The sequence below is a fragment of the Artibeus jamaicensis genome, unplaced genomic scaffold, assembly GCF_021234435.1.
Source record: "Artibeus jamaicensis isolate MK-2021 breed Jamaican fruit bat unplaced genomic scaffold, CSHL_Jam_final scaffold_537, whole genome shotgun sequence".
Lineage (NCBI taxonomy): Eukaryota > Metazoa > Chordata > Mammalia > Chiroptera > Phyllostomidae > Artibeus > Artibeus jamaicensis.
In genome coordinates this window covers 38,732,911-38,752,334 of record NW_026522047.1, presented here as the reverse complement: position 1 = coordinate 38,752,334, position 19,424 = coordinate 38,732,911, and the positions used below count along the sequence as shown (strand labels likewise).

The 19,424-nt window shown below is 50.6% G+C and overlaps 1 protein-coding gene and 1 pseudogene across 9 annotated transcripts in view; both read left to right on the top strand.

Annotated features, from left to right (window-relative positions):
• Positions 1–19,424, top strand: part of PTK2B (protein tyrosine kinase 2 beta) — a 116,219-nt gene that overhangs the window by 83,301 nt on the left and 13,494 nt on the right. For all 9 annotated transcript variants that reach the window (XM_053658268.1, XM_037139095.2, XM_053658262.1 and 6 more), the window contains 16 exons: positions 7,347–7,409; positions 7,612–7,666; positions 8,096–8,236; positions 8,602–8,676; positions 9,247–9,348; positions 10,067–10,184; positions 10,756–10,795; positions 11,224–11,270; positions 12,179–12,229; positions 12,630–12,727; positions 13,095–13,179; positions 13,418–13,518; positions 13,796–13,911; positions 15,536–15,636; positions 15,817–15,906; positions 16,741–16,945. In XM_053658268.1, the coding sequence (XP_053514243.1) occupies positions 7,347–7,409; positions 7,612–7,666; positions 8,096–8,236; positions 8,602–8,676; positions 9,247–9,348; positions 10,067–10,184; positions 10,756–10,795; positions 11,224–11,270; positions 12,179–12,229; positions 12,630–12,727; positions 13,095–13,179; positions 13,418–13,518; positions 13,796–13,911; positions 15,536–15,636; positions 15,817–15,906; positions 16,741–16,945 (1,488 nt within the window). The remainder of the gene's footprint in view (positions 1–7,346; positions 7,410–7,611; positions 7,667–8,095; positions 8,237–8,601; positions 8,677–9,246; positions 9,349–10,066; positions 10,185–10,755; positions 10,796–11,223; positions 11,271–12,178; positions 12,230–12,629; positions 12,728–13,094; positions 13,180–13,417; positions 13,519–13,795; positions 13,912–15,535; positions 15,637–15,816; positions 15,907–16,740; positions 16,946–19,424) is intronic.
• LOC119044637 (uncharacterized) lies at positions 5,713–5,822 on the top strand (annotated as a pseudogene).

The window sequence follows — 19,424 nt, the reverse complement described above, 5'->3', positions numbered from 1 at the left end:
GACTCAGGCATATTCCAGACCCACGTCTGTTTAATGACAGCAACACATTGTTTCCTGTCTCCTGGGTCTGAGAACAGAGTCAGATAGATGTTCCTATTCCTCCAGGTTCATCTTTGAGTGACAGGTTATATGATATTTGGAAGAGAATGTGAAAAATGCCTCTTTTGTTAGTTTAATAGGAGATTTAAAAACCTATGATTTTTAAAGTTGAATACAAAGCTACACCTTACCATACATGATTTTACCATATAAAATCAAATTATAGCTATTTCCCACCAAGAGAAATGGATACATTTCTGAAAACTGGGCTGCAAGGCAGAATGTTCCAGAGTTGTGATTTGTTTCCCCTGTGAAGGTTCCAGAATGCAGTCTACCCACAGACCACAGGCAAAAGTTCCTTGTCCTATTAATATCACTGATTGTATCACCTAGGGAAAAAAGTATGGTGTCTCTAAAAAAAAATTCTTTCCTGGCTTAAAAAAGGAGTATGATATACGCACAAGATAAGAGGTTAGCAAGATGAATCCTCAGTGGATTCAATCCATATCAAGGAGCGACTGGGCATAATGAGGAAGACCATAGGGTCTGCAGCTGGGCTGCCTGGAAGGTCCTAGGTCTCCGTTTCCTGGGCAAGTCACTTAAGCTCTTTGTGCCTCGGTTCCTTCATCTGTAAAATGAGAATGATGATTACAGTAGCAACCATGTAGGACTGTTGTAAAGAATAAATGAATTATGCATTTAAAGTACTTAGAACAATGATACGGACCAGAGTACCCAACAATTATTTATTATCTGTACTAATTATTTTTCTCTTTACCCTTATTATTTCAAAATTTATTTTAATAGACTTTATTTCTTAGAGCAGTAATAGGTCCCCAGCAACATAAAGCAGCAGGCACAGAGATTTCCCATATGGCCCCGCCCCCACACAGGCACCGCCTCCCCTCTCACCAGCATCCCCCACCTGAGGGCTACAGTTGTTACAGTCTCCAAACCTACACTGAGACTCCATTATCACCTGAAGTCCATAGTTTACATCTAGGCTCACTATTGATGTTATAGAATCTATGGTCTTAACAAGTATATGCTGACATGTGGCCACCATTATAATATCATCCAAAATAACTTCATGTCCTAAAAACCCTCTGAGCTCCACCCATGTGTTCCTCCTTCCCTCTAACCCCTGATAACCACTGATATTTTTACTGACTTCATAGTTTTGCTTTTTCCAGAATTTCATACTGTCAAAGTCATTCCTAATCAATGTTATGAATTTATTGGAGGTGCTTTACAAATGTCAAATGTGTTATTTTATCTACATGTCCCCCGATAAGTTAAAGTGTGGAATTCATGGCCCACATGCCATGAATTAGTACCTGCTGAGTGTGAGGAACCAATTTGCCCTTCACCTGAGATATCAGGACTGTTGCCAACCCCTGGCAGAGTTCCAGACACTCCGACCTGAAAGCTCGGAGTGACTGTAGAGCCCAATAATAGTTAACTAGTAGCTAATAATAAGTAAAGATCAGACAAGGACCACTCAGCTGGCTTCAAAAGGCATTTCGTTCCATAGTTTACAAACGTTAGTGATGAATCAATATTTCTATTGATTTTTAGAAGGAAAACATAACCCACTGGATTTTTCAAAGATGTTTCTTTACTTTCTGCTGCCATCACCCGGGTAAAAGTCACGGACTTGTGCCTGCCCACGGGCCCGCTGTCCCCCTGGTGTTGTTGGCCTGTCACAGTGGCCGCCCTGGGCTGGGGAGAACCAGCCACGTACTAGAGGGCGCTCCTAGCAGGCGCATCCTCATTCAATGTTGGCAGCTGAGGCAGGGCGGGGATCATCGGGTGCTCGCTGACAGCAGCTGGGATGGGGCTCAGTCCAGATGACTGTGAAGCTCCATCTCTGGAAACAGCAGTGTGTTTGATTAGCGGTGGTGACTGGCTCTCCCAGACAACCCAGTGATGTCCAACTGTCCAAATGTTAGAAACACATGAATCGTGGCACACTTGAGTGACTGGGTACTGTGGTCAAGACAAACAAACACAAGAGTTGATCTTCGGTGCACCAGAGATGGGCAATCAATGATGTAGGGAGTATGCCGATTTCAAGATTGGCGTGTGACTTAGGTATGTTACTGAGTTACCTTTCCCTAATTTTCTATTCACTGCCCCCTTAATCACTTTAAAATTGCTATTATTTTCATATATTTTAATTCCTTAGTGTTAATGTAAAAATTTGTTTACCCTCCCATTTAACCAATGCCAACTTTTGTTTTGCTAAAGCTTATTTAAATATTCTAGTCCTCAAAATTCTTTTACCCATCCCTAGTCTCAATTCTCACTCATTCATTCAACAATTATAAACCAGGAGTGGCATTAAGGGACCCGGTGTCTGGGACTCAGAAGCAGCTCTCACCCCTTAGTGAGTAATGCATCCCCTCTGTCTGGCATACTCTTCTCATTCTGCTTTTCAGCCTGGTCAATTATTCTTCATCTTGGAAGCTCTAGAAAATGTACTAAGCCAGTATTTTCTGCGTGCCCTCTGCATTCATAGAGAACCTCAGAGCGTACCTGTGAGGTGTCGATAATGAGCAATTTGGTTGTCATAGGCTCTTCCTGCAAAGCCAGCTCAAGGGTTTCTCCATCTCGAAGCCTTTCTTCCCCTGCCTACCCCACCTGCCCTGCCCGAGGCACGGGCTGGCTCATGCTCACTACTAGACTGTGAAATCTTGTCAAATCCTTGAAGTCAGGGTCGGCATTCCCTTCACCTAGCACCCAATGAGGGCACAGTCCACATTTGAATGAATAGAAGACCCCAAAAGATATAATTTCCTCTTCCCTGGTGCACATTTTCCAGCATTCATTCTGCTAGAATTAAATAATTGTGTACGGGAAGCCAATTTGTTCAGTCTCCTAAGAGTTCATTTTGTAGCTCACTCAGCCGGTGGGAATCCTGGATGGTCACCTGGTGCCTGGAATCCATGCCTTGCAGGGGTGCTCTGAGGTTTTCTGTGGAAGTGGAGGGCAGGTGACACTGACTCAGAATGCTTTCTAAATCTGTCATCAGCGGCTGTGTGGAAGTTTGGGATCTTAGCCACAAGCACCTCAGTCAGAAGCAGAATGAAATGATTTTCCTCCGGGGGGAATCCTGGATAGGGTTTGTGGGGTTTTTTATTGCAGTTGACATACATGTGGTTGACATGTCTGATCTCGTCTCAGACAACTCCATAATTAGACATTCGTATAACTTATGAAGTGATCACCCTGATAAATCCAGTACCCATCTGACACCATGAGCAGTTTTTACAATGTTATTGACGCATTTCCTATGCTGTACTTTGCATCCCCACGACTATTTTGTAACTACCACTTTGTTCTCCTAAATCCTTTCACGGTTTTCACCCTGCCCCCAACTGCTCTCCCATCTGGCAACCGTCAAAATGTTCTCTGTACTATGAGTCTGTTTCTGTTCTGCTTGTTCATTTATTTTGTTTTTTTAGGTTCCATATATAAGTGAAATCATCTGGCATTTGTCTTTCCCTGCCTGACTTATTTTACTTAGCAGAATACCCTGTAGGTCCACCCATGTTGTTGCAGATGGCAAGATTTTGTTCTTTTTTTTATGGCTGAATCATATTCCATTGTATGTGTGCATCACTTCTTCTTTGCCCACGCATCTACTGGTGGACACTTAGGTTGCTTCCATATCTTGGCTATTATAAATAATGCTACAATAAACATATGGATTTATAGCGTTCTTATGTTCTATAACTGATTGTTTTCCCTGCTTACCTGTGGTCTGGTTTCCAAGGATCAGACTTGCCCCAATTAGCTGGCATACTTTGCTAGCCTTTGCTATCTTGTTCTGTCAGATACCTGGTAGAGAGAAGGGTTGGGGAGGAGCCGGACTTGCTAGTTTCCTAAGTTCTCTCCTGGAATCAAGCTGCCAGGGCTTCTCAACCTCAGCAGAAGGGGCATTTTGAGCTGTGTAGCTCTTTGCCATAGAGGCCATCCCGTGCTTCGTAGGACACTTAGCAGCCTCCCTGGCCTCTATACACTGGATGCTGGTAGTGAAACAACCAGGTGTGACAATAGTAAAGGTCCCCTACATTGCCACATGTCTCCAGGTGGGTGGGGGGGAGGTCAAAACTGCCTCTGGTTGAGAACCACTGAGTTGGACCATTGGAAGGCCATATACTCGTGCCACTAAATGTCAAGATCCGCCAGCCATCGCATGAATGGGACCGGGCTTTCATGTTATATCACTGCGATTTACCAAAATTGCAACAGGAGAAAAAGGGACATATAATATTGCCTTCTCATTTTTGGGGTAAAATAAATATTGAGAATATTAATTTTCTTTCAATAAGCAGTTTTTAAAGCTTTTTATTTTAAGAAATGTAATCTTTATTTCATGGTAAATGTTTTCTCTTGGTGAATTATACACTTAATGAGGTCTTCTATCCAATATCCTGGCTTCCTGGACAACTGAACCCCAGACCACAAGTTTGCCATATTCTTTAGCTCATTTATCTCATTGCCTGGTTTCTTTCTAGGCCCGCTTTATTTAAATATGTAAACTGTTTATCTTTGCGTCTTTCCTTGGAGGGATATGGGCTAGAAATGCATCTCAATATTGTAAGATATAATTTAGCAATATTCACTGAGCCATCATGAAATATTATTACTCTTTAATACCCATTTTAATGTGCCCATTTTTGGTTCTATGAGATGAATTTTATATCAAAGACTTTATCTTTTGCTTTGCCTTCATTCCAGCTACTGGCATTGGAAACAACTCCACCTGCCCTAGCTAGAAAGAGTCACTAGCGTTTCTGTGCCCTTCTCCCCACGCAGACCTGCCCCCTTCCTCGTTTGCATTTCACCTCATCTTTTCTCCTAGGAGTGAAGTGGTTGAGGTAGTTGAGGACAGTGACCTGGGGGGTGTGTGTGTGTTGGGGGCTGGGAAGAGAGGGGGGCCATAATGAGAACAGAGGTTTGGATAAAAGAATTGCTTTCAAACACATGACACCTAAGAAGGGAATTAAATTTAACATTTGTAGTGCCAGGGGCCCAGAGAGGGGAAGGGAAAGGAACAAAGAACTTTCTGCCGAGCAAGATGAGCAAGACGTGGCGCTCCGGAGGGGCTGCTTCAGTGGGTGGCGGGCCCAGGCAGCCTGCATCGTGATGGACTGCATGACCTCACCGCCTTCATTTTTTCAAGTAAAAGGAGTAATACTTGTTCAATACGGAATATTTGGAGCGTGTAGAAAAGGAGGAAAAAACTGACTAAAGTCACCTGCAATTTCATTAACCAGAGCTAATTTCCATGAACAAGGTCGATCCAGTCTGATTGTGTCCAGTGCATTTTTTCTACAATCGAAACCATATTTATTAAAACATAGTTATGTAACATGCTTGACAATATAATCAAACCCACCATTTATGAAGGTGAAGGGGTTAAGCAGTGCGCGTCGGAGGCTGCAGAGCAGCCACAGAGATGTGGATTGGCGCATGGGGAGCGCTGTCAATAATGGCCACACAGTGCGGCGCTGATGGGGGGCGGCAGAGTGCTCGGGGGATGGGAGGGTGACAGGAGTGTGTGGGCTTCCAGCACTGAGACCGGTGTGCGATGGTATCGAGTGTACATGGTCAATGAAAAATAAAATGCAATTAAATTAAAATTTTTAAATACCAATTATTATTATTGCTTCTTGGCCTTTTGGCTAAGATCAAGTGTAGTATCTATCTGTTCTTATCTGTTTAAAAACACCAATTATTAAAAATTATTAAATAAATATACACACATACACATCTACAATGAACTATATGCAGCAATAAAAAAAGAATGAAATCTTGCCATTTGCAACAACCTGGAGGACCTGAAGGGTATTATGCTCAGTGGAATAAGTCAGATAAGGAATGACCAATACAGTAAGGTTCCACATATGTGTGGAATCTAAACACAAAACTTGCAAGCAGGTAAAACCAAACAGACTCATAGAGACAGAGACCAAAGGGATGGTTACCCACCGAAGGAAGGGCGGAGGGGATGGGTGAAAAGGGGAATATGGTTAATCACATTATAACGATAATGTGGTGCGTTTACAAGGTGGCCGATAATTTGGTAGAGTTAGTGGGGCAATCATACTGTAAAGTATAACAATGTCAAATCACTATGCTGTACCTCTGAAACTAATATAACCAATAGAAGGTAGTATACAAACTATAATTAAATTAAAAAGAAATTAAAAACAAAACAAAAACACCATTTATTAAAACTTGTTAAGGAAACAACATTATGTGTTTTCATCGGGGATTTCTTCTACGATTTCATGCTTTTGAAACTCTTTCCAATCCCATGACTGGGGAGTATTTTCCTAGATTTTCTTGTAGTTTGACAATGATTTTATTGTTACATTTACCCCTTTAGCCCATCTAGAATAAATGTTTGAAAAGATAAAGTGTGAGATGAAGATCTAATCTTAGTATTTTCTAGTCATAGTTAGTTGTCTAAATTCATGTCTTTGGAGTCAGCAGTTACTTGCCTCTCCCTGCTTCCAATGTCACAGTGAACTGTTCTCAGATGTGTGTGCAGACGGCTGGGCTGGAGGGGTGGAGTCCCACTCCTGTGAGATTATGGTGTGACAATGTCTGCAACAGTCAGAGAAATTACTAGACAGGGCGATGCAGGCAGAGCGGGATGGAGACAGAAGTGGGGACACAGGCCATTGGATCTTTACTTGAACAACAATTGCCATTCATAAATAAGACATAAAAATCTCCGTCAAGACATACACTTAATGGGGCTTGAAAAATATACATATATTAAAAAATTAATAAATGTCACCCCTGGCCTTAGGATTATTTTTCCTTTTCTTCTTCTGTTCCATAAGTTCTAAAGCTTTCATAGGTACTGCATTTAATAATTATTTAAATGCACACACTAACACACACACATATGATGTGTCTCCCTCTTCATGGAGAGCCAAGGAGGGAGAAGGGAACCTCACAGGGCAGCCCGCCCCTGCAGGCGGAGGTGGGCATCCCTAAACTGGCCCTGGTCCTTCATTTGCCTCCTCTGCTGACAGCTGGGTGGTCCCGGAGCGGAGCCTCCCAGAGTGCAGGGCTGGAATCTTTTCTAGAAATGAGATTTTTTGGTTTTCCTGGTTTTCTAGGTATTATCAAACTTTTTGACTCTCCTAACTTTCTCCTTCCCAGTGGCTCCCACACGTGACAGGGGAGGGGGGCTTCTAGGCCAATGTGCGGGCATCGGGCAACCTGGCTCTGGTGGCTCCTTGCTCCGGCCGTCAGCCTCTCCATGGCTTCTCTCTTTTCAGGAGGTTCTTCAAGGACATGCCCCACAATGCACTTGACAAAAAGTCCAACTTCGAGCTCCTGGAGTAAGTCCTGAGACTGGCCCCGGCCTCTCCTCCCTTCTTGCTGCCCTGCTTTTCTTGCTCCATTCATCCCCAGACCAGAGACGGGCAGGACCACACTCCCCACACCCCATCCTTGAACTCTCTCACCTCCTCCTGATTGGCTAGAAGTCCTGGGTTGGGGGAGAGGGGGTGTCAAATGATACTTTTCTTTTTCTTCTTTCAGGAAAGAAGTAGGGCTTGATCTCTTCTTCCCAAAGCAGATGCAGGAGAACTTAAAGGTCAGTGGGCAAGGAGCCCAGAAAGACCCCTTTGTGCTGGTCCCCAGGACTAGAGCTAAAGGTATTGGGCCAGGGAATACAAGGGATACATCCAGGATATCTGTGTCATCTTGGGGCCACCTGGACATAGGACAACAAAATGCATCCAGTGGGCCTTTTCCACGGTGGGGAGGTCAGGAAAACTGGCTCTAATTCCACATTGGAGGCCAATTAGCTGTGCCCCTGAGCACTGGCCTCCCCTGCCTCCCTTCCAGGGCTGTGGTGAGCCTTGCTTGAGACATCAGGTGTGTGGTCTCAGTAAGAGACCCCAGTGCTCTCGTGGCCGAGGCCTGGGGACTGCCCTACAGCAGCAGGCAGGCCCCAGGTGAGACGCTGAGGGAAGGAAGCAGAGCTGGGAGGGACCTGCTCACCCTGCCCGTCTCCCCACAGCCCAAGCAGTTCCGGAAGATGATCCAGCAGACCTTCCAGCAGTATGCCTCACTCAGGGAGGAGGAGTGCGTCATGAAGTTCTTCAACACCCTCGCCGGCTTTGCCAGCATCGACCAGGAGACCTATCGCTGTGAACTCATTGTAATTCTCTCCTCCACCTGAATTCTGGGCCTCTTGGGAGAGGGAGTCAGGAGGCCATCAAGGGGTGGAGGTCGGGAAGGGGCTTTGCTTGCTTGTACTGACCTGCCCTAAAATGCATCAAATGTTAATCTACTTGACTCCAGAAAGGAACTGAAAACTTGGCTCCAACTCTGGGAGGTGGGCAGGGTTTGGGGAGGGGACCATCTCTGTGGCAGGAGTTTAGAGTGGAAGGAGCTGGAGGGCCCAGGAGACAGTAGCCTGTGTCTAGTGTAGTGGGTTGTTTTTTTTTGTTTTTTTTGTTTTTTTTAGTTTCTGAAATAGGAGGAAGGCAGGGCTTGGGTAAACATTCCTTCCTTTTATTCCAGCAAGGATGGAACATTACTGTGGACCTGGTCATCGGCCCTAAAGGCATCCGCCAGCTTACAAGTCAAGATGCAAAGGTAGAGAGACACGGGGGGGCAGGCCCCATCCCACCCTTGGCTGAGCTGCCTCTCTCTCTGCTGCCTCCTACCCTCACCTGCCCCATGGGCATGAGCGGGTGTAGTAACAGTGTTTGGCATAACAGCATAGGGCTGATGGTTCTTTGTTACCTTGTGACTACCCCCTTCGCAGAGGCTGGCCGGGCAGGGAGGGCTTGAGGGTGTGGAGCAGAAGGAAGGACACGATTTTGGCTCTTCTGGCTCAGATAGGAGAGTTGTCTTTCAGTGGCCAGATGGGGCCATCTCTCCCCCTGGGAGTCAGAAGACCTGGGTCCAGTCCTAGCTCTCCCACCGACCTGGCATATGACCTTGGGCAAGTCCTAGCTTTCTCCAGACTCATGTTCTCATTTGCAAAGCCAGGGCCTTGGACTAGATGAGCCTTCCAGCCCCCATAGTCTTTGGTCCTCTCTTCAGCCCTCTGAGAGACTCCCAAGTCCCACTTTTCCCTTGTGCCTCCCCTTACTGACCAGTTCCCATGGCCTGATCCCAGGATGGGGGTGGTCTGATGGCCCCGCCCTTCCGCCCCCACAGCCCACCTGCCTGGCGGAGTTCAAGCAGATCAGGTCCATCAGGTGCCTCATGCTGGAGGAGGGCCAGGCCGCGCTGCAGCTGGGCATCGAGGGCGCCCCCCAGGTGAGCGCCTCTGGGAACCTGGAAGCTCCAAAACCAGGGGGCACAACTGCAAGCTGGGTGTTCTTGCACAGGTGGTCAGGAAGCTGGGGATTCTCCCGCTTCTGAGATCCGGTTGAAAAAAACCGGACCTAGTTCTCAAAGTACCAGGATGATGATACAATAGAGAAGATAGCTCAGGACACACTCTGTTGTTAAAAGTGTCAAAAAAAAGTTGGGGAGTTTTCTGGGCCAGGGGTCGGGGGGGGGGGGATAAAGGTGACCAGAAATCTGGTGTGAATCAGAGGCCTCACTTTGCACAAGTGAACAGTGACTCAGAATTAAGACCTCAAAGACCCAGGGTTTTGTGTGGGTGTGAGAATCAGAGCGACCTCAGACTGAAAACAGATTTCTATCTCTCCTTTCATTCATGTATCCCCTGCCCCCTCGTTCCCTCTTCCCTTTTCTGTTTCTGCTCTTGCCATATTTTGTACCTATCTTTGAGAGACGGAAATAAACCGGACCTGGAACTGGCCTTCTTAGTTTAAGGCAGTCAGTTGGGAGGGATGACAAGAGCGCGCTCTGGTGGTTATTGGGGAAATCCAAGCCAAGCTGCAGGAGAGGCGCGGATGGATTTTGGCTAGGGGTGGATGGCAGGAATATGCAATTTCTTCTTTTTCCGCTCGCATAGACTGCAGCCAAGGCTCTGGGGTCTCATGCTCGGCTGTTCTCTTCTCTGCAGTCCTTGTCCATCAAAACCTCCTCTCTGGCAGAGGCCGAGAACATGGCTGACCTCATAGATGGTTACTGCCGGCTACAGGGGGAGCATAAAGCCTCCCTCATCATTCATCCGAAGAAAGGTGCGTTTCCACTTACAGGCAAACTGGCCCCAAGGGTATCTGGTGGCACAGCTGAGCCAAGCCGCCTCCCTCACCCCCACCCCACCCCTGGGAGAAAGCAGGGGAAGCTAAGCCATTGACTAACCTGTGAAAGAAGTGGCTTTGATGGTGTGTGGAGGTGCTCACCTGGACTTGCGGGATGTTCCCTGTGGTCCCACCTGAGTCCCAAGCTGTGGACCCTGGCCCTACTGGTCAGTGGCGGCCTGGAGGCCAACTTCTGGAGGAGAGGTCATGGTAGCCCCAGGAAGACCAAAGCTGTTGCTAGAACCTGGCCGGTTTCTCTTGTGTGGGTGCCTCTGCTTTGGGATGGGATTGGGAAGCAGGGGCCTGGGCTGGAGGAAGCCCAATAATTTCTTCTATGAAGAGGGTTCCAATTCAGAACCAAGGCCGCCAGCTCCTACTCAGGCTTTCAGAGGGCACAGAACGGAGGGGAGGGTCTTCCTCCTGCTGGCTCATAGCAGCAGTGAGGTCGGCCGACCAGCAGGACCCATGTCCCTGGCTCCATCTCCTTTCCTTCCTTCCCTCTTCCCAGATGGTGAGAAGCGGAACAGCCTGCCCCAGATCCCTGTGCTGTGAGTACAGCCAGACAGCAGGGAACGGGCCCTGCCCTTGGCCTATCTCCCCGGGAGAAGGCAGAACAAACAGGGAACCTCCAGCCCCATAGTTTTCACTCCCCAGGGGAGAATGATGGAAGCCCAGCATGTCACGAGTGGCAATTCTTTTGTCAGCAAATTTCTCCCAGTAAATTCTTACAGGGATAGTTGTGTATTCTAATGCCACCTGGCATTTAATTCTAGGGAATGTTGTCCCTTCTCTCCTGCCCCCAGGTTAGAATAACCTGGCCACACTCCCAGGTTATTGCTGTCAGGACAGGCTGTGGACCCAGTGTAGCTGGCCCTCCGGGCAGATGGTGGGACAGGGTGGGCCAGGGCTGCCCCGGGGGGCGGTGTTGCCAGGCTCTGAGCTCACTTGGCTCCCGCCCTCTCATCTCCTCCTACAGAAACCTGGAGGCTCAGCGGCCCTGCCTCTCAGAAAGCTGCAGCATAGGTAAGCCTGCCCGCTCGCTGCCCACCGCCTGCACCCAGAGCCTCTCTTCTGCCTGCTCCTGTGACATTGTCAAGGATCCCCTCAGATTACACAAGCACGAACTTTTCTAGGATGTCTCGATGATGGTGTAACACGTCTATCAGTCACAATAGCAAACATGTTTTGAATAGTTAGTACATGGCACTGTGTCTGTCTCAGCTCAGGCCTCCATAACAAAGCACTGCAGACTGACTGGGTGGCTCACGCAACAGACGTTTACTTCCCACAGCTCTGGAGGCTGGGGGTGTAAGAGCCACATGCGGCACGGTCGGGTCCTGGTGAGCACGCTCTTCCTGGTTTGCGGACAGCTGCCTTCTCTGTGCCTTCACGTGGTGGACAGATGGAGAGCTCTGGGCTCTTCCTCTTCTTACAAGGACACTCTTCCCGTCATGGGAGCTCCACCTCATGACCTCATGTAGCCCTACCCGCCCCAGAGGCCCCGCCCCCAAGTACCATCACACTGGGGCTCAGGGCTTCAACGTATGAATTTGGCAGGGGGCATCACAAATGTTCAATCCACAATAGCATTAAATACATTGGAGATGTTATTTTACTTGACCTTTAGGACGTCCCCCAGAAACATTCATTTTACAGAAAAGGAAGCCGAGATTAAGGGAAACTAACCAACTTGCCCTAAACAAGGCAGCGGGGCAGTAGCGAGCAGGGACTCCAGCCAGGTACCCTGGGCTCTGTGGCCACTTAAAACCTGTGCCCAGCCCTGGTTGTCACCTGACTCCTCCCCTCTCGCCTTCCAGCTTGGTCAGCCTTGGTTCCCCTGGCCTGATATGGGAGCCACACCCCTGGGTCCTGGGGGTGCCATTGGTTTCGGGGGCATCACACCCATGGGGTGCTCTTTCCTGTCATTACAGAGTCAGACATCTATGCCGAGATTCCCGACGAGACTCTGCGAAGGCCCGGAGGTAGATCCTTGACCCCACTGCCTAGGCCACAGCTAGGGCCCTGTGCGAGGACACATGTGACACCGCAGGGGGACTTTCTTTCTTTCTCTGTCCTCTCCCATGTGTGATTCAGGCAGGGACAGCCTGAGCAAGGCACCTTCGATTTGGGGCTCCTCAGAGTGTGGCCATGGGGCAGCTTTCAGAGGGAATGGGGCAATGGCTCTTCCCCGGGTCTGAGACAACAGAACATGCCAGCACCCCTTCCCAGCTCCGCCCCTGGTTCTTGGCTGCGGTGTTGCAAGGGGTCTGGGTACACTGAGCAGAAGAGGAGCAGAGCCTGGCATTACAGCCTGTGGACACTCGGATTCCCAGGTGTCAGTGGTTTCTGAACCCTGGGACTCCACTCTGTCCCTGTGTGCAGGTCCACAGTATGGCATTGCCCGGGAAGATGTGGTTCTGAATCGAGTTCTTGGGGAAGGCTTTTTTGGAGAGGTCCACGAAGGTGTCTACACGAATCACGTGAGTTCCAACTCTTTCCCGACGTCCCACTTCCACCTTGTACAGGGTGAGGGAGGCCCCTCCACCTTCGTTTCCTCATCTGCACAGCCAGTGCCTCGAGGCACTGGGTCTCCAAAGTCATTCCAGTCCTTACGCACCCTGATCAGGAAGAAGGAGTAGAGAGGAGAGGAAAGGCAGCGAAGAGAGAAGGGACGAGACGAGGAGGGAAGGGCAAGAATGTGCTATGCAGGGACCCAGAGGCCGGATGTCACCGGCCTTCCCTTGGCTGGCTGCGAAGCCGGTGGGGAGATGACAATGGCACCTGGAAGGGAGGCTTTCTTTTGGGCACTGGTCTGGCCGAGGGGCCCTGAACTCACTTTCATTGCAGAAAGGGGAGAAAATCAATGTAGCTGTGAAGACTTGCAAGAAAGACTGCACTCTGGACAACAAAGAGAAGTTCATGAGTGAAGCAGGTAGGTGTCCCCTGAGGAAGGACACAGTGCCCAAGAGCTGGGGAAGACCCCAAGGCAACACAGACCTCCCACATGAGAGAGGGGCCCAGAGTTCGGGAAGGGGGTGATGTGAGTAGTGCTGGGACCCACATGGGAGGAGGGGTGCCCCTCCCATTTCTCCCATTTGGGACAGCAAAGCACGTTTCTCACAGTGGACCTTAGAGCCGCTTCGGCCCGTCCCTCTCGCCCCCAATTTCAGTGATCATGAAGAATCTGGACCACCCGCACATTGTGAAGCTGATAGGCATCATCGAAGAGGAGCCCACCTGGATCATAATGGAACTGTATTCCTACGGGGAGGTGAGCGGGAGGTGGAGGGGAGCCCTGTGGTGGCAGCTGTGCCGCAGCTGAGCCGGGTGGCACGCGTTTAGAAGGAGGGGCCCTTAACTCCCAGCATCCTGCCTTCTGAATTCAACCGAAACAACCCAGAGACCATTTGTAGATGAAATCCCTGGGACCTCTTGCAGCCTAGGTTGGCCCTCCCCTCCATTACCCCTGCCCCCACACTTTGGCCTGACTCCCTGGCTCAGGCCAAGGCCGTGCCCAGGTCTTGATGGCACCTTCCCCCTTCCTGCAGCTGGGCCACTACCTGGAGCGAAACAAGAACTCCCTGAAGGTACTCACTCTCGTCCTGTACTCGCTGCAGATTTGTAAGGCCATGGCCTACCTGGAGAGCATCAACTGTGTCCACAGGTACGGCTGGGGTGGAAGGCGGGCCCCTGGATCTGATCCTGCAGAGCTCAGGGCAAAGCAGGGCCTCGGTGTCACACAAACCATGTCAAAACCCCAGCTCTAATGTCACACAGACCATGTCAAAACCCCAGCTCTAATGTGACAACCTGAGCACCTTCTATGAACCTGTTTCCTCATCCAATAAGTGGAAATAGGAATACGTACCTCACAGGGATGCTGTTAAGGACGAATCTAAAGTCCTGGGTATCTGATGGCAACTGGGTGCATCCTAGTCTGCTTCCCTATGGGTTCCAGGAAATCGCTTCCCACTTGCTCTCCTTCCTCTGGCCCATTTGGTGACGTGGAACCCAGGCAGGAGGGACTGGGCTAGGGCAGGGCTGGTAAGATCCTGGGGTCTGGGCCCTTCCAGCCAGAGTGGCTGGCACTGCCTGGAACCCCCGGGCTATCAAGTCCAGTCCTCCCTGTCTGTGCCACCAGCCCCTTCTCCTGGCCTTGCTCCCTCCCCAAAAGGAGGTCCCCACCACGGGGGACATGATCCCCTAGAGGAAACAGAAGGGTGCTCTCAGAGCACTAAGGCACACGGGTGACTTCAGTCCCGCACCACAGATGTCAGCTGTGTGGCCTTGTGAATGATGCTATGCAAAACAGTGTTGGGGAATATAAACATCCACTCACTCACTCATTCATTCACTCACTCATTCATTCAGTTACTCACTCATTCAGTCACTCACTCATTCATTCATTCACTCATTCAACAATACTGTGGAACTCTCGCCCTGTGCCTCCAGGTGCTGTCCTGGGCCCTGGGTTAAAGTCATAGTCAAAACAGAAAAATCTCTTTCTCATGGAATTTACCTTCTGGCACAAGGCTAAAATGAGACAGTTGTGGGGTAAAGACGGGGGGTAACAGACTTGTTTCCTCTGTTTGTGTGGCACCTTTTCAATACTAAAGACAAGTGGCCAGGAGGGAGCCTGCCTGTGAGAAGCAAGCTGACCAGCCAGTTTGGGGTCAGAAGTGACGCAGGAACACGGGGTAAACTGCGTCAGCGAGCGCCGCCCTGTGAGGGTGAGGCTGCCTCCTTTCCTGCCAGCACCTGCTGGGCCGGCTCCTCCTCCGCCGGGGGTGCGGGGTGTCCCTATCGGCACGAGCTGCCGCTGCTCTCAGCCGTGCGCAGTCCTCTGCATGCGTGAAGAGAGAACAGCCGTGACCGGCCAAATGGTCGGGGTCCCTGCCTGGAGCGTCAGCAGGGTAACAGCACCCTGGCACAGGGACAGTCCAGGCAGCGGGGCCGGAGAGTGTAGGGAGCGAGTCCCGGGAGCCAAAAGGGGCTTCGCGGTGGAGGCACAGGAGAAACCATGACGGGAGTGAAGGCTCAACGGCGAGGCGAAAGGGGGCGACACAGGGCCCGGTGTGTGTCAGGGTCGGGGGACCACCCGGGCTCCCGCCTGGGCTGGGCTTCAGTAAGACGGCTCAGTGGGTCGGGGGAGGGCTGACCCGCGGGAGCTGCGTGACTCCGCTCTGAGGCCGGTCCCGGCCGCACTCCCCTTTGTCTCTCTGTGCACCTGTCCGTCTGTCTGAAGCATTCTGAACTGCCATGGCCCTGTCTTTATCTCCTTTTTCCAGGGACATCGCCGTCCGAAACATCCTGGTGGCCTCCCCTGAGTGTGTGAAGCTGGGGGACTTCGGCCTGTCCCGCTACATCGAGGATGAGGACTATTACAAAGGTGAGGGCGCTCTGGCCTCTGCCACCCCCCCAGAGTTGTCGCCAAAGCCAAAGCCCCAGGAGAAAGGCCGTGGTCAGCGTGGTCTGTGGGTCCTGGGCCTCCGAGAACAGGCTGTATTTTTTTGTAATTCTGGATCTTTTTTTCCCCAATTACCACCTGTAACCTCCATGTTACTCAAAGCCTCCGTGACACGTCTGCCTATCAAATGGATGTCACCTGAGTCCATTAACTTCCGCCGCTTCACCACAGCCAGTGACGTCTGGATGTTTGGTGAGCTGAGCTCGGAAGGGTCTTGATTCCCGCCCCTGTCCCCGGCCTGGGGGGAGCTGCAGGAGCAGGGCTCTGTTTCCCTGTGGCCACTGGGAAGCGTCACGAGTGAGAGGGCGGTGGTGACGGGGTGACAGGGACTCCGGGTCGGCCTGGGCCGTGTGGGTTAATCTTCCCGGAAATGGCTCTTGAGGTGAGTCTGTGCGCCCCCAGCCAGCCCCAGAAACTAGTGTGAGGACACCAGGGAGGGGTCCTCAAAGGCAAATGGAAGTTTTTTTCTGAGAAGGAGGTACAGGGAGAAGTGAGGACCAGCCCAGGTGACAGACAGACAGCCCCTTACAGAGCACATGGCCTCGTAGATTACCCCTCTCAGGTCTCCACAGCCCACCAGTGAAATTTCATCACTATTGTTCCCAGTTTCCAGATACAGAAGCTGAGGCTCAGGCAGGTCAGGGGCTTCTCCCCACCCCATCACATAGGCAGCAAGTATTGGCTTCAAACCCCGCCTTTCTGATGGAGGCCGCACTCCTTCCTAAGGGGAGGTACCGATGGTCCCAATGACATGCCCGCCCCACCCCACCCCACAGAACCCTCGTAGCTGCATGTGGAGGGGACGCAGAGAGGGAGGCCTTTGTTCACTTACAGATGCACTGACTGGTCCCTCAGTGACCTGAATAGGCCCCTGGGATGTCCAAGGGGGAGGCAAGGGAACACGGGAGCTCCTCCTGCAGGGACAGAGAGCCGATGACTGTGGCTGCGCCTGGAGGGGGTGCCCTGACCCCTCCAGGTGAGTCCCGGCCCCAGCCCGGGTCCTGAGCAGCCTCCTTCCACGCGCAGCCGTGTGCATGTGGGAGATCCTGAGCTTCGGCAAGCAGCCCTTCTTCTGGCTGGAGAACAAGGATGTCATCGGGGTGCTCGAGAAGGGCGACCGGCTGCCCAAGCCCGACCTCTGTCCACCGGTCCTCTATACCCTCATGACCCGATGCTGGGACTACGATCCCAGTGAGCGGCCCCGCTTCACAGAGCTCGCGTGCAGCCTCAGGTGAGCTGGGGCAAGGGTGGGGGCTGCGGACCCAGGGCCCCGAGGGAGCCAGGCCTCTCTGCCACAGCACTTGTGGGTTTAAAATGTACTTTCCTAAACAAGACACACAGTGTCCTTGTCCCCACCCTGGGGGTCCGAGAATCAGGTTTACGGCTGGTGACTCACCCAAGGCAGTGACCAGGTGGGGCTGGGACTGGTGCCGGGACCACCCCTCTGATCTCCATGGAGCTCCCTGCCCAAGTGGAATTAGCCGGTCCCTCAGCAGAAGCGTGGACCCCTCATTTGTACCTCCCAGATTACAGGGAAGAGGGTCAGTGTTGACTGTGAAGACAGTAACCGAGGGGTCACCTCTCCCCTCTGAATGGAGCAGTGGTGGCCTGGGGTCTGATCCTTATCAGGTGCCCGGTGCCATCATCCCCGGGAGGTGCCTGGGGACGGGTGCTATTGGAGTATATTTCAGAGGGGCCCCTGTTTCCTTGGTGGCTACATCAGCTCCTCCTTGGGTGATCTGACTTCTTCTGGTGCCTTTGAAGGCAAACTTTTCCTGTAAAGGGCCGGATTGTAAATACTCTGGGCTTTGTAGGCCACGAGGTCTCTGCTGAAACTACTCAGCTCTGCCTCTGTGGCTTAAAGCAGCCGTGGACAGCAGGCGGTGCATGGGTGTAGCCGGGTTTCAATAAGACTGCATTCATGGACACCCAAACGTGAATTTCATGTCATCTTCACGTGTCTTGAAGCACTTTTTTCTTTTTCTTTTTTTTTTTCAGTCATTAAAACATTTAAAAACCATTCTTAGTTCGGGGCCGTACAAAAATAGGCGGTAGCCAGACTTGGCCTGCGGGTGGTGTTAGCCGACCTGACTTTAAGGCATCTGGTGCTTAGTTCATGTTCAATAGTGTGACCTCAAACCCTGTAGCCACCATGATGGCATATTTTGGGGGCAAGAAAATAGCCCCTGGAAACGTGGCACAGTGTGCAAGACCCCCGGCTTCAAAGGCCACCCTTCTCCTGTCTCGCCCCTCATTGACACCCCTGATTAATTCCAGACTCATCTCCTGGTCCCTTAGAAAGGAGATTTGGGAAACCGAAGGATTCCAAGAGGAAAGTATTTGAAAGATGTAACCCAAGAGAGCAAAAGCTCTGGGGTGATTAGGTGGTGGAGGGGTCTTACTCTATCCTGGGGCTTGAGGACCGAGGGGAACAAGTGGCTGGGTGCCCCTCCCTGGGCTGAGACACCTGGCTGGCCCCTGGCCCGGGCAGGGTGAGGAGCTGGCCTCTTTCGCTGTGGTTGGAAGGGCACCCACAGGCCCCAGTGACCTGAGCTGCCTCCCCCAAGCCACAGCCTGGCAGTCCTCCATTAGAGCTAAAACAGGGTGTGGTGAGTGTTTCCCATTCTTTTGGGGGTAAGAAGGGCCCTTTTAATATCAAAGTTTGAGAATTCCTTCATGTAAAGTCAGTCGCACTTTTAGAATCTGTTGATTGACGCAATGTAGTAAGCTGTATGGTGAATTCTTTATTTCACACAATATAATGCATATAAATCAGAAAACACAATATCAGTTACGATATATTCAGTAGTACTGTTATTGAAAGGGATTAAAGAAGACAATTTAGGAGTCAATTTAGAAGACAATAAAGTTTACTTAACACTCTGTGAAGCATGCAGCCTCCATTCCCAAAGCGTCAGAGAATTGCAAAATGGAGGAGAAAATAGAAGCATTAATGTGATAAGGAATAAGGAACAAGGGAGAGAAAAGTAGGAAATGAATTAGGAACAAGGAAGGAAGTATGGAGTCCAGAGTTGTCTTGGCGTTTGGGGTGAGGCTGGCTGGATCTACTGCATTTCTGGTCAAGCACAAAAGCTATCTTAAGTTTTGGCTTGCTCATGTGCACCCCTGAGTGACTCTATCTTGGGCCTAGAAATTTGTTTTCTTTCTTTTTAATAAAGATTTTGTTTATTTTTAGAGAGAGGGGAAGGGAGGAGAAAGAGAAAGAGAGAAACATCGATGTGAGAGAGAGACATTGATCGGTTATTTCTCATATGTGCCCTGACCCAGAACCGAACCTGCAGCCCAGGCATGTGTCCTGACTGGTTATCAAACCCGTGCCCTTTTGCTTTTGAGAACGATGCCACACCAGTCAGGGCTAGAAATTTATTTCAGTTATACATAATACTTGGTCTACAGACAATGCATGGTACACCAGTGAGCATGTGGATTCACGGACCCCCGCAATTATTCCAGAATCCTTGGGGGTTTGCGATCCCCAGGTTGGAACTCACTGGTTGGGGGGAGAAAGTGAGAAGCACACACATGGCCAGCGTGGGAGTGACCCACACACCAGGAGTGCGCCGGTGGGATGTTCAGTGAGAAACAGGAGACGCGGGAGCCAGGCCAAGGTTCTGACACTGGCTGGGGCGGCAGAAACCTACACAGGGGATCAGGGCCAACAGCAGGCCCAGGAAGGCGAGAGGCATGGG